Raw genomic sequence first — 13,441 nt, forward strand, 5'->3', positions numbered from 1 at the left:
ATGGACTGTCCAGGTGTATCCCTGAAGTGTATAAGCATCATTCCATGAAAAATCAGTGAGTGCCCCCAATGAGTCAAAATGACTTATTGAAGAGGAGAAAAAACAGGCTAAATGGTGGTTTCAGAGAAACCTGCTTTTATTTCAAAAGGACGCTGCTGGAAAATGTTAAACAGAAAAAAATATATAACAATGATAAGATTTATAATGAGACATGCTAATAAAACAATTCCATTCATGAGCCATTTTAAAATTATTTTTCACACATATTTCATATCAGGTAGAGTTCCATCCAAAATGAAAAAGTGGAGCTCTGTTCTATAACCACAGACCTTTTTCATTAAAATTCATCATTTAGAGACTGACTACCAGTTTGGCTTTAGAGCAAGTCCAGATATATGAAATGCCTGGAGATCAGAGGGATCAGGGGGATAGCATACTTGTGGTTAAATAGTTACCTTGATCAGAATGTACAAATAATGTCATTTTTGATTTCCTGAAGTTTAGTTTTTGGCTTACACAAAGTTTAGTGTTGCATCATAAATTGTTGATAATGTGTGTAAATAAATTGAGCAAAATTTCACTTCATTTGCTGATGACACTAATTATTTTGTTATTATTTTTGGAACAGCATCTGAATGAAATCTCAATGGAAAGGGAACTGAAACTTTTAAAGAAATTGATATTAATAAATTATCTCCAAATTACAGGAAAAGAAAGCACATTAATTTTAGTAACGTGCATGATAGTTGATCACAAATAAATAATTTAAGAACTGTAAGGGATATACTGGCTAGGTGGTGTATACAGGTCTGGCCTAAGTCTTCAGTTAGAAAGACTGCAGCAACCCAGGAGTGTAAGGGAACAGTCTTTAATAAAGTTTCACAGGTGAATCACAATGGAGGAACAAAGTCGGTAACAGGTAGGTAACTGGGTAGATAAAAGATGTGGTTTGGCTTCATGAACGCACACCCAGTCCTCAGAAACTGTCCTTTAACCATGATGCTCCTTTGTCGTTTTATTAGGTACACCAGTCTGCCGTGCAAGGTGTAAAAAACTAGCACCAGGGTCCTGCAGTTGTGACATTCAACTCTCGCGCTAACCTCCGAAGCAGGGAGATTTGGCACAAAGAACAAAGATGTCTCAAACTATTGCAATATTATCTGTGAAAGGTAGAAGAGGTTAGCTAAGAAAAAGTGGAATAAGGGAAATAAAGAAAGAAGCCAGGGGTGCTAGGAGGCTAGGTGTACAGCAAAGAGAGGTGGCAAAGGCTTACACTGAGTTATATGTGATGGTGGGCACTAAGGAAAGGACAGGACAGATGGAGGACAATAAATCAGGAAATGCAGTGGATTAGTCAGAAAGAAGTGAGGGCAGCTATGAAAAGGATGAAATTGAATATGTTTTAGTCTCATTCTTGTCTACAGTGTCCTGGTCTGCTGTAATGTTCCTCTTTAACACCAGTGGAGCTGCTAAAACAATGAAACTGTCTCACAGATTAATAAACAGCATAACAATTGTAATCTGTCACATCCTACCATGTCTTAATAACTGAGCTGGGTTTGGTGTAAGTTAATACACTGAGAAGTGTATTAACTTACACAGTTGCCATTTTTCCATTCTGCTTCCAATAAACTTTATTAATACAGCAGCTCTTTTCCAGTCTTACTGAGGAAAGCTCATAATGTTACCATAGTGCTGTGGTGGTGGCAGCCTGTCAAAGCAGCTCTTGTATGTTGCTTCTTTTTGTAATCGCTTACTGAAATTTTCTTTGGTTTTAATTACTTTGATGGGGGGGCAGTAGAGAGCTGCACTGTTCACACACAGGATCAGGTGCTGAGAACATAATTGATACTAAACAGAACAAGACCTGTGAGGAGCTATGGAGAAATTTAAATTATCCATTCCAGCTGTCATCGTGAGGAATGTAAGGACTTAAGGCAATAAAATGGATGAGCTTGGAGTGCTGATCAAGAACTAAAAGGTAATACTGTGAGTGCAATAAATAACCTTCACAGAAACATAGCCAAACTCACATGTTCCAGACCAGTACAACACCTGGCTTCAGAACTTTTCAGGTGGAGAAAGGTGGAGGAATTGCACTGTTTGTGAATGAAAAGTGATGCAATCCTGGACATGTTACTGTCTCCCCATGTGTTAGGTTCGGACCACCGTTGAATAAAGAAAGACACAGAAACCCGTAGTTGATCTTTTTACCTGCAGGGAGAGTCTCAGTCAGCTCACACCCCTGTGCGTGTCTCAAAGAGAGTCCGACTTCCTTCTTCCTGCCGGCTCTTTTATTTTAGCGTCATGTGAGTGTGTGGGGGTGTGTGTATGTGTGTGTGACGTCAGGAAACAGGCATTACCTGCTTTCCTCACCTGGAGGGTCCGGGTGTGCGTGAGCATGTTTTGTGCTTACAATCTGATGGTCATGTGCATGTTTATGATGAACACATTGTGATACATAGAAAAACAGTTAAACGTTTATCTATTCTAACACCATGCTTTCCTTTGTCACAAGCTGCAAACTTCACCTCTTTCATGTGAATGTACTCACACCTAGAGTAATGAACCCTTAGTTGACTTACTGAGTTGATAAACACCTTTGACAGCTCAGCCTGACTGCCCATTAAGGTAAGTGAAACCGGATGCCTGTCCTCCCTTCATAGTGTAGGCATCTGGACTCTGGTAGTGTTCTAGTCTGTCCTGGTTACTGCTGAGTGCATCGTGAGGATAATGAAGTCAAATGTAATCCTTGATGTGAGTCTCCTTGAGCTTTTCTGTTGATGTGGCTGAAGCATCAGGATGGGCTGTCAGACTGAGGCTTGTCCATCTGAACTTTAAACTCTATTAACACACCTTCATTGGGAAACCGCCTACCTGAGGAGAAAACCTCCAATCTGTCACATCAGCCTAAATTAAACTCAGACCTCTGAAGATTCAGCTTTTTATTATCCAACTGTCAAAAACATGCACACTGAGCATGTGGAAACAATCACATGACAGTCTCCCCCAGCGCCAAGCTAACATATTGGCTAATGCAGATCAGCTGATCAATCAGTCATTTAGTAAACTAGCTTAACTCTGCTCTCAGGTTTATCATTATGTCATCAGCAGAACGGAGATCCATTGCACACAGTGATCTGATTGGTTGCTGTGGTACAAACAGAAGTGTCAGTGTTTTTATGATCCTTTAGTTTTTCGGATCATTGCCTCCATCACCTTCCACTGGTCGGGAGTCACCTGAGACACAAACAGGTGAACACACATTATTAAGGTGCACAGGTGGAGCTGCTGAATGTTCAGGTGTTAAAATAGCAGAGGGACAGATTTCAGTGCGGCACTCACACTGCGCAGCTCGTTAAACTCTCCTGCAATCGAAACGTACTCCCCTCCATCAAACCGAATCACCTGAAAACAAACACATAGGTACTGTTACATCCAGCAGTAGACCTGTTCAGGAAGTCCAATCTACAACCTCCTGACCAATCAACAGCAGTTTGGGGATACCTTAAATGCACCTACTGAACCACCCAACCCCACAGCTATCTGACCTTTGACCCCAGGTCCGTTCAAACTCACAGCTCCAGACATCCAGGAGGCATAATCGCTGCTCATGTAAGCCGCCAGGTTTGCGATCTCTGCTGGCTTCCCGAGTCGGCCCGTCGGGATGCGGTCGATCTTGACCTTCTCAAAGGCTCCGGTCGGGTCCATACGGCTGAAGGCCCCCTGAACACCACAAACAAACAGACAAACAAACATGTAAACAACAACAAACTAAAGATGAAAAAACAACAGCGGGTACAGTCAGGTGGGTGGCACCTTTGTTCTGATTGGTCCAGGCTGGATGATGTTGAATCTGTGGCCATAGCGCCCCCACTCTGCAGCCAGAGACCTGAGACACATCAACAACACTGACAACTGCACAGTGACTGAGGCTATGCTGTGAGAGGTTAAAGGTCATCTAACCTTACAGAGTGATATCTGAAATCAAAATTCAACCTACTTGTAGAGCGCCTCAACCCCAGCCTTTGCCGACGCACTCGGGGCCACAAACCCAGAACCAGACTCGGCGTAGATTGTGGTGATGGCAAGGAAGGACGCTCCTACCACAAACAAATAAACAATAACAACATTTAGCTGACCTCTGACCTTTTAGCCCAAACTAAACCACAGACAGAACGAAACACTCAAAGAGCCCTGAACAGAAATTTACGGGAGAACTCTGTAACACCAAAGATGGTGGGACCCTGTCCCTAACGAGACAATTAACAGCTGAACAGGAAGCATGTGAGCCAATTGTGAGGTTGGCGAGTGATGCTATGAACACAGTTTTTATGGCCCAGCAACCTTTGACAGGGCAGGTGCTCTGAAACCACTGACAGGCATTACCAAGGTGACTGCTGAGCAGCGAGGCTTTTCTACCTTTCTGCTTCTGGATCAACCTCTTTCCAAGTTCCAGGGTGACGAAGGCTGTCCCATTCAGGACAATGTCAATGATGGTCTGCCAGGCGTTTGGCGACAGACGTTCTGATGGACAGACAAAGTTTCCTGCCGCATTGTTGATGATCACCTGCACCAATCAGAATGTAAGCTTCAGGTTAGGGGTCAGTCAATGAGGGGCCTCACAGGTACAGAAAGAGGAGTGTGTTTGGTCTGTGTGTGTGTGTGTGTGTGTGTGAGGTGTTACATCAGGAAGTCCTGTCAGAGCCTCCATTTGATCAATACACTGAGAGACGGCTTGAGGATCTCTGACATCACACTGCACCGCGTGGACCTGAGGACAGAGAGAGGGGGGACCTGGTTAGCCCAGCACAGACCAGCTGAATTCAGCCTGGTTCTGGTTCTGGGTCTGACCTTGTTTCCAGTCTGGCTGCTGATCTCTTCAGCTGTCTGCTGCAGGACTTCCAACTTTCTGAAGGACAAAAAAACAGTCATGGTTCAGTGCTGCAGGTATGGGACTCCTCTTTGAGTTCTGGTGGCAGCCCGGATTTTCAAAGAGGAGAAAAAGGAGGTGCATTCAGAGAAGGAGTTTCCAGCTGTGGTGAAAAAGCCACTGACTCATCTATAAACTTGGGTTGATGAAAAAGATAAATGTGTAACCAACTCAGAGGTTCTTAAATGTTCTTTATGAAACAGATATTCCCTAAAAATTACCAGTCCATCTGTTTATACCTGCACAGGACATCAAAATTAACTCCAAGGTACACCTGATACCATTGTCTCAGTCTGTGAAGATACATTATACTGACAAAAATATTCTTCCACACCAACCTGGCTCACCCATGTCTTTATGGAGCTGCTTTGTGCACTGGTGTGCAGTCATGTTGGAACAGGAAGGGGCCATCCCCAAACTGTTCACACAAAGTTGGGAGCATCAAATTGTCCCAAATGTCTTGGTATGCTGAAGCATTAAGAGTTCCTTTCACTTGAACTAAGGGGCCGAGCCCAACTCCTGAAAAACACCCCCACACCATAACCCTCCCCCACCAAACTTTACACTTAGCACAATGAAGTCAGACAGGTACTGTTCTCCTGGCAACCACCAAACCCAGACTCCTCCATCAGATTGGCAGATGGAGAAGTGTGATTCATCCCTCCAGTGAACACATCTCCACTGCTCTAGAGTCCAGTGACAGCATGCTTTACACCACTGCATCCCACGTTTTGCACTGTGCTTGGTGATGTAAGGCTTGGATGCAGCTGCAATGGAAACCCATTCCATGAAGCGCTCTATGCACTGTTCTTGAGCTAATCTGAAGGCCACATGAAGTTTGGAGGTTTGTAGTGATTGCCTCTGCAGAAAGTTGGTGACCTCTGTGCACTATGACCCTCAGCATCCACTGACCCCACTCTGTGGTTTTACGTGGCCTACCACTTCATGGCTGAGTTGCTGTCACTCCCAATCACTTCCAGTTTATTATGATCCCACTTACAGCTGACTGTGGAATATTTATTAGTGAGGAAATTTCAGGACTGGACAGCTGGCATCCTATCACGGTGCCACGCTGGAGCTCACTGATCTCCTGAGAGCGACCCATTCTTTCGCTAATCTTTGTAGAAGCAGGCTGCATGCCTAGGTGCTTGGTTTATACACCAGTGGCTGTGGAAGTGACTGGAATTCAATGATCTGGACGGGTGAGTGAATACTTTTGGCAGTATAGCATATGATGACTCTAATGAAAGAGGAGCAGTGTTAATTTCGTTGACGAAATATTTTCGTCAACAACCCTTTTTTTCATGACGATAAGACGATAACTAAATACATTTTACACCCTTTATATTTAAGTCAACTAAATCGTCTGTAGATTTAGTCGACTATATTCTTACGATAATTTCGTCGACTAAAACTAAAATAAAACTAAAACTATTCAGATGACTAAATTATGACCAAAACTAAATTACATTTTCGTCAAAAGACTATGACTAAAACTAAATCCAAATTTGCTGTCAAAATTAACACTAGAGAGGAGATGCGTAGATGGAGATCTACAGGATCTCCACACAAGTTTCCCCTAACCCAGGTTCCTGCGATGATTATGAACAGATCTAACCTCCTGCTTTGTTCTGGTCACATAGAAGATGCTCATTTAACCTGGAAAAGAGTTTGTTGCACTATATTAAAAAAAAAAAAAAAAAAAAAAAAGCCCTCCATAAAGCTAGGACATCTTATTATTCATCATGAATTGACGAAAATAAGAACAACCCCAGGTTTCTTTTTAGCACTGTAGCCAGGCTGACAAAGAGTCAGAGCTCTGTAGAGCCGAGTATTCCTTTCACTTTAAATAGTAATGACTTCATGGATTTCTTTACAAATAAAATTTTAGACATTAGAGAAAAAATTAATCATAACCATCTCAAAGACTTATCTTCATGTTCAGCAGTTTTCAGCACTGCTGGTATTTATTTAGACTCTCTCTGATTGATCTTTCTGAGTTAACTTCAATAGTTACTTCCTCAACATGTTTATTAGACCCCATTCCTATTAGACTGCTCAAAGAATTCCTTCCATTTATTGATGCTTCAATCTTAAATATGATCACTCTGTCTTTATTAGTTTGCTATGTACCACAGGCCTTCAAGGTGGCTGTAATCAAACCGGTACTTAAAAAGCCATTACTGAACCAGCTGTCTTAGCTAATTATAGGCCAATCTCCAACCTTCCTTTTCTCTCAAAGATTCTTGAAAGAGTAGTTGTAAAACAGCTAACTGATCATCTGCAGAGGAACGGTTTATTTGAAGAGTTTCAGTCAGGTTTCAGAATTCATCACAGTACAGAAACAGCATTAGTGAAGGTTACAAATGATCTTCTTAGAGCCTCTGACAGTGGACTCATCTCTGTGCTTGTCCTGTTGGACCTCAGTGCAGCTTTGATACTGTTGACCATAACATTTTATTACAGAGATTAGAGCATACTATAGGTATTAAAGGTACTGCACTGCAGTGGTTTGAATCATATTTATCTAATAGACTCCAATTTGTTCATATAAATGGGGAGTCTTCTTCACACACTAAGGTTAATTATGGAGTTCCACAGGGTTCTGTGCTAGGACCAATTCTATTTACATTATACATGCTTCCCTTAGGCAGTATTATTAGAAAGTACTGCATCAATTTTCATTGTTATGCAGATGATACTCAGCTTTACCTATCAATGAAGCCAGATGACACACATCAATTAATTAAACTGCAGGAATGTCTTAAAGACATTAAGGCCTGGATGACCTCTAATTTCCTGCTTCTAAATTCAGATAAAACTGAAATTCTTGTTCTCGGCCCCCGAAATCTTAGAAACATGGTGTCTAACCAGATACTTACTCTGGATGGCATTACTTTGGCCTCCAGTAACACTGTGAGAAATCTTGGAGTCATTTTTGACCAGGATATGTCCTTCAATGCACATATTAAACAAATATGTAGGACTGCTTTTTTGCATTTGCGCAATATTTCTAAAATTAGAAACATCCTTTCTCAGAGTGATGCTGAAAAGATAATTCATGCATTTATTACTTCTAGGCTGGACTATTGTAATTCATTATTATCAGGCTGTCCTAAAAGCTCCCTGAAAAGCCTTCAGCTGATCCAAAATGCTGCAGTTAGAATACTGACAGGGACTAGAAAGAGAGAGCAGATTTCTCCCATATTGGCTTCTCTTCATTGGCTCCCTGTTAAATCTAGAATAGAACCTAAAATCCTTCTCCTCCCATACAAGGCCTTGAATAATCAGGCCCCATCTTATCTCAAAGACCTCATAGTCCCATATCACCCCAATAGAACACTTCACTCTTTTACTACTACTCTACTCCAGCACTCTGAGTAGAATGGGAGGCAGAGCCTTCAGCTTTCAGGCCCCTCTTCTGTGGAACCAGCTCCCAGCTTGGATTCAGGAGACAGACACCCTCTCTATTTTTAAGATTAGGCTTAAAACTTTCCTTTATGATAAAGCTTATAGTTAGGGCTGGATCAGGTGACTCTGAACCCTCCCTTATGCTACTTTCCCACGGCCGAGGAGCCGGTTCGCTTGCCAGTGCTCGTGCTGTTCCCAATGAACCGGCGAAATGCTTAAGAACGGGCCCGCGTTCCCACCGCCTTTCTGTGAACTGATCCTTTACGTATGAATGTGGGCGGGTCCTCGTCAGGACACGGAAGCCGAAGCGCACAAACATGGGAGAACACGCTCCCCTTTCTTATGCTGCAAATAGGTTTTACGATCCAAACCAAACTACTGCAGCATCTGTGTGCAGCACAGAGGGAAACACAGACAGCGATTAGAGCAAGACGACACGTACGCACTTTGTGTCCTTTTATCTGTGATTTTTAACTGATACAAAGCAGCAAGTTCAGCCTTAGAGCCCAACCTAATTCACAGCCATGAAAATCGCCTCGCTTTTCTCATGTAATACACATGTAATATGGTAGAAAACTTGATGTTGAGACGGCAGAGTCAAGCCCTTCTGCCGTTTTCATCACGCGTTCTTGGTTCGAGACCAGCTAGTTTGCAGGGCCAGAACTGAACCCATTTTTCGGCCGAGAACTGAGTGCTTCCACGGTGGAAAACCCGCCTAACAGTTCAAATTAAAGCACCGGCACCGGAACCAGGCTTAGGCTGCTGGGGGGTTCCTATGATACACTGAGGGTTTTTTCATTCACCTCTTCTACTCTGTTTATACCCCACTCTGCATTTAATCATTAATTATTATTAATCTCTGGCTCTCTTCCACAGTTTTGTCCTGATTCTCTCCCCTCAGTCCCAACCAGTCTTGGCAGATGACTGCCCCTCCCTGAGCCTGGTTCTGCTGGAGGTTTCTTCCTGCTAAAAGGGAGTTTTTCCTTTCCACTGTCGCCAAATGCTTGCTCATAGGGGGTCATTTTGACTGTTGGATTTTCTCTGTAATTATTATAGGGTCTTTACCTTACAATATAAAGCACCTTGAGGTGACCGTTTGTTGTGATTTGGAACTATATAAATAAAATTTAATTGAACTGAATGACCTCTGACCTGCTGGCAATGATGCACTGTGCTCCCAGCTGCGACAGAGTGACAGTCATAGCGCGGCCTAGCCCCGTCCCTCCTCCCGTGATTAAGGCCACGCGGTTGTTGAAGGTTCCTGATAACAGCATGGCATTTTCGAGCTGTGGGAAGAAGCCAGTCTGAGGAAGAGAACTGGACCAGAGACCTGCCGACCCATGGAGCCACGACTGGAGCTGCAAGCACACGTGATCAGTCATTTTAATGATCCAGGAAAAGGAGCAACTAATTTCAGAGAATTTAATCAGTACAGGAAAATGATCAGTGAACACTGTGGCTCTACCTGCTGGTCAGAGGGCTGAACTGCAGCTATCAGGGCTACTCGGGAGCCAGTAAAATAAAAGGAATCAATTTCTTTATTCATCTACTCTCAGTAGATTCAGCCTGTTACACTATACGGCTGCAGCCCTGGACACAGGAAGTGTCACTCTTATTGATGTTCCTGATCAATTTTTCACCTCAAATATCAACAAATCAATGATCAAAGCAGCTCCTACAAATCACCTGATTCCTCCTCAGAGTGTGGGGGCGGAGCCACAGCAGATGAGCAGATAATGCTGCCTGACCTTTTTAAACTTTGACCCTTCTTATCATTAGTGAGCAATAAAACAGCTTTCTGCAGCTCCTGATGGGACTGATTGATCAGCTGTGACTTGTTTTTGTTTTGATCAGCTGTTGCCTGTGCCCGCACACCTCAACTGGACAACTGGGTGAAAGGTCAACTTCCTAAAAAGTTCATTTACTCCGTCATCAATCAAACAGCTGTCTCTCTGACGTCGCGGGTACCAGAACGCATGCATCACCAAAGTGTTTCAATCAGTAAATTTTTGTTTCTCACGCGCACAGCGGAGCTCCTCACAGAAACGAGCCTCCCTGCGGTCCTCAAAATGCGCGCCGCCATCTTCTTCTACTCCTGATGACGTCAAAGCGGCTTGTACCAAGATAAGCAGGAGGGCGGGGGGGCTTCTCACACCTGACACACAGAGGCTGCGCAGATGAAATTCTGATAGGTAAACTCGGTTCATTTTACGGACTCGGTTGATTTGATCCGGGTCACCGTTTGAATTTTCATTTCACACACCAAAACAAGACTTAAAAACAAAAACAATAAATTGAACAAAACTGGAAAACTGCAAATACAAGAAAACCAAACCGAGAATACAGCGATCCCTGACCTATGCGGGGTTACGTTCCAGAGACCCCCGCGAAAGGTGAAAATCCTCGAAGTAGCAGCATTATATTTATTATATATTTACTGTATTATTTATCAGTGATGGCATAGTTACCTTGAAAAGTAATCTGATTATTGGTTACTCCTTTAAAAAGTAACTGTTACTTTACTGATTACTTAATTTTGGAAGTAACTAAGTTAGATTACAAGTTACTTTATTAGTTACATTCAACAACTACCGGTGTTGTGCCAAAAAGTGATCATCTGCCAAAAAGCGATTTCTGGTAGTTGCCAAAAAGTAATCATCTGTATTTAAATGGCTGTAAATGACTTGTTGACCTATAATCTGTGAAAAATGTGTCAAACGTAGAAAAGGGTCTTGTGGAGGAGGAAGGTTATGGCGTCGTCTGTGGATCTGTAAACTGCAGTGGGTCGAGGGTGGTGGGCAGCGAGGAGATGATGAATGTTTTGATGAGTCTCTCATCAATCTTTCATCACCACAGAGGTGAGCGCTATGGGCCTGAAGTCATTGGGGCTACTGGGGTGTAGTTTCATTGGGACTATAATGTACTTTTTGAAGCAAGTGGGAATCACACACAGTTTCAGTGAGAGGTTGAATATCTCTGTAAACACAGGTGCCAGCTGGTCAGCGAAGGTCTTAAGGACAAGTTCACTAATATTGTCTGGTCCAGCTGCTTTCTTGGTGTTTACAATTCGAAACACCGGCCTTCCAGCTGGGAAGGGCTGGAGACTAAGAATGAAAAATTAAAACCACTATAAATAAAAACAACAAAGCTGAAACAGACTAAATGTGCAAGTGGCAATAGCATGTGCATAAAATCAGCTGCATAACAAGCACAGATGCATTTAAGTGCTTATTTACTGGATTATTTAACTTATTTACTTAAATCACTGACTGCAGTGACGTCAGTGACCCGGTTCAGCTGCATCACCTGAGTCAGTGTGTTTAAGATAAGATAAAACTTTAATGATCCCACAACCGGGAAATTTGCGCATTACAGCAGCTTAGTACAGAGAAAAATGAAAAGGATGATTAAAAACATATGAACTAAAATAGAATAGACTAGAAAAAACTATAGACATACACATAAGCACTATATACATAAAATATATATATATCAATGTCAATACACACATATACATATACACACACATCAGAACACTATATACAGATATCAAAACATTATATACATTTGTAGCCGGTAAGGTACATAGCAAACACGGTATCCAGTGGGTCCGCTCTCACCAACTTGCCATTTGTACTCAGCAGAAGCAGCAGCTCGTCAGAGGACTCAGATGAGACTGTGGATTCATGATTCATGATTCACTAGAAAGATTAAACTGATTAACCCGGGTGATTCAGGAACCATCCAGCATTAGTTCAATAGAGCCACAACACTCGTGCTGGTGTTAATCACCATATCCCGGTTCACGGGTGGTGCCAGCTGACAGCAGCTAATCACAAACCTGGATATTTTCCCTCCTGGGTCCTCACTCTTTGCTGTGGTCAGCTTTTATAGGTGTAAACATATTTGTCCCTCTAGTTTTTCCACTTTTTTGCTCATTCCCTCATGTCCAACCTGACTACCCAGGGTTGAGACCAGGAAGCAGAGCTGCAGTCTTACACGCCTCTCTGCAGCTTCTCTCCTCCTGCCATCCTCCCAAAACCCCATCCCCACAGAGTCGGTGCCTGCTCCCAGACCACCACAAAACAAAGCTAAAATCAGGAGAAAACTATTTAAGCATAAAAATTCAAAAACAACAAATAATACAGCTTCATCAACTGCACCAAAGAATAAAACAATTAAATGTGGATTATTAAACATTAGGTTTCTCTCTTCCAAGTCCCTATTAGTAAATGATTTAATAATTGATCAACATATTGATTTATTCTGCCTTACAGAAACCTGGTTACAGCAGGATGAATATGTTAGTTTAAATGAATCAACACCCCCGAGTCACAGTAACTGTCAGAATGCTCGAAGCACAGGTCGAGGAGGAGGATTAGCTGCAATCTTCAATTCCAGCTTATTAATTAATCAAAGACCCAGACAAAGTTTTCATTCTTTTGAAAGCCTGACTCTTAGTCTTCCATCCATCCATTCGCTTCCGCTTATCCTGTTCAGGGTCGCGGGGGGGGCTGGAGCCTATCCCAGCTGTCATAGGGCGAGAGGCAGGGTACACCCTGAACAGGTCGCCAGCCTGTCACAGGGCCAACACAGAGAGATGAACAACCTTTCACACTCACATTCACACCTATGGGCAATTTAGAATAGCCAATTAACCTAACCCCAGTAAGTGCATGTCTTTGGAATGTGGGAGGAAACCGGAGTACCCGGAGGAAACCCACGCAAACACGGGGAGAACATGCAAACTCCACACAGAGAGAGGGAGAGGCCTGGGCCAAGGTGGAATCGAACCCAGGCCTTCCAGACGGTATTCTATCTGTGAGGCAGCAGTGCTAACCACTGCACCACCGTGCTGCAGCACGGTCTCTTAGTCTTGTCCATCCTAATTGGGAAAATCAAAAACCTGTTTTATTTGTTATTATCTATCGTCCACCTGGTCCCTACTCAGAGTTTCTGTCTGATTTCTCAGACTTTTTATCTGATTTAGTGCTCAGTTCAGATAAAATCATTATAGTGGGTGATTTTAACATCCATGTAGATGCTGAGAATGACAGCCTCAGCACTGCATTTAATCTATTATTAGATTCAATTGGC

General features: G+C 42.8%; 1 protein-coding gene across 1 annotated transcript; it reads right to left on the minus strand.

The window, feature by feature from the left end:
* Positions 1-2,930: 2,930 nt before the first annotated feature.
* decr1 (2,4-dienoyl CoA reductase 1, mitochondrial) lies at positions 2,931-10,458 on the minus strand. Its single transcript, XM_030749754.1, has 10 exons — positions 10,365-10,458; positions 9,497-9,702; positions 4,855-4,912; positions 4,688-4,774; positions 4,423-4,570; positions 4,004-4,103; positions 3,820-3,892; positions 3,580-3,726; positions 3,346-3,408; positions 2,931-3,240 (listed from the first exon to the last, which is right to left on the minus strand). The coding sequence occupies exons 1-10, from the start codon at positions 10,425-10,427 to the stop codon at positions 3,181-3,183; spliced, it is 1,005 nt and encodes a 334-aa protein (XP_030605614.1). The 5' UTR covers positions 10,428-10,458; the 3' UTR covers positions 2,931-3,180.
* Positions 10,459-13,441: the final 2,983 nt, after the last annotated feature.

The sequence above is a fragment of the Archocentrus centrarchus genome, chromosome 16 (genome assembly GCF_007364275.1).
Source record: "Archocentrus centrarchus isolate MPI-CPG fArcCen1 chromosome 16, fArcCen1, whole genome shotgun sequence".
In the NCBI taxonomy this organism is placed as follows: Eukaryota; Metazoa; Chordata; class Actinopteri; order Cichliformes; family Cichlidae; genus Archocentrus; species Archocentrus centrarchus.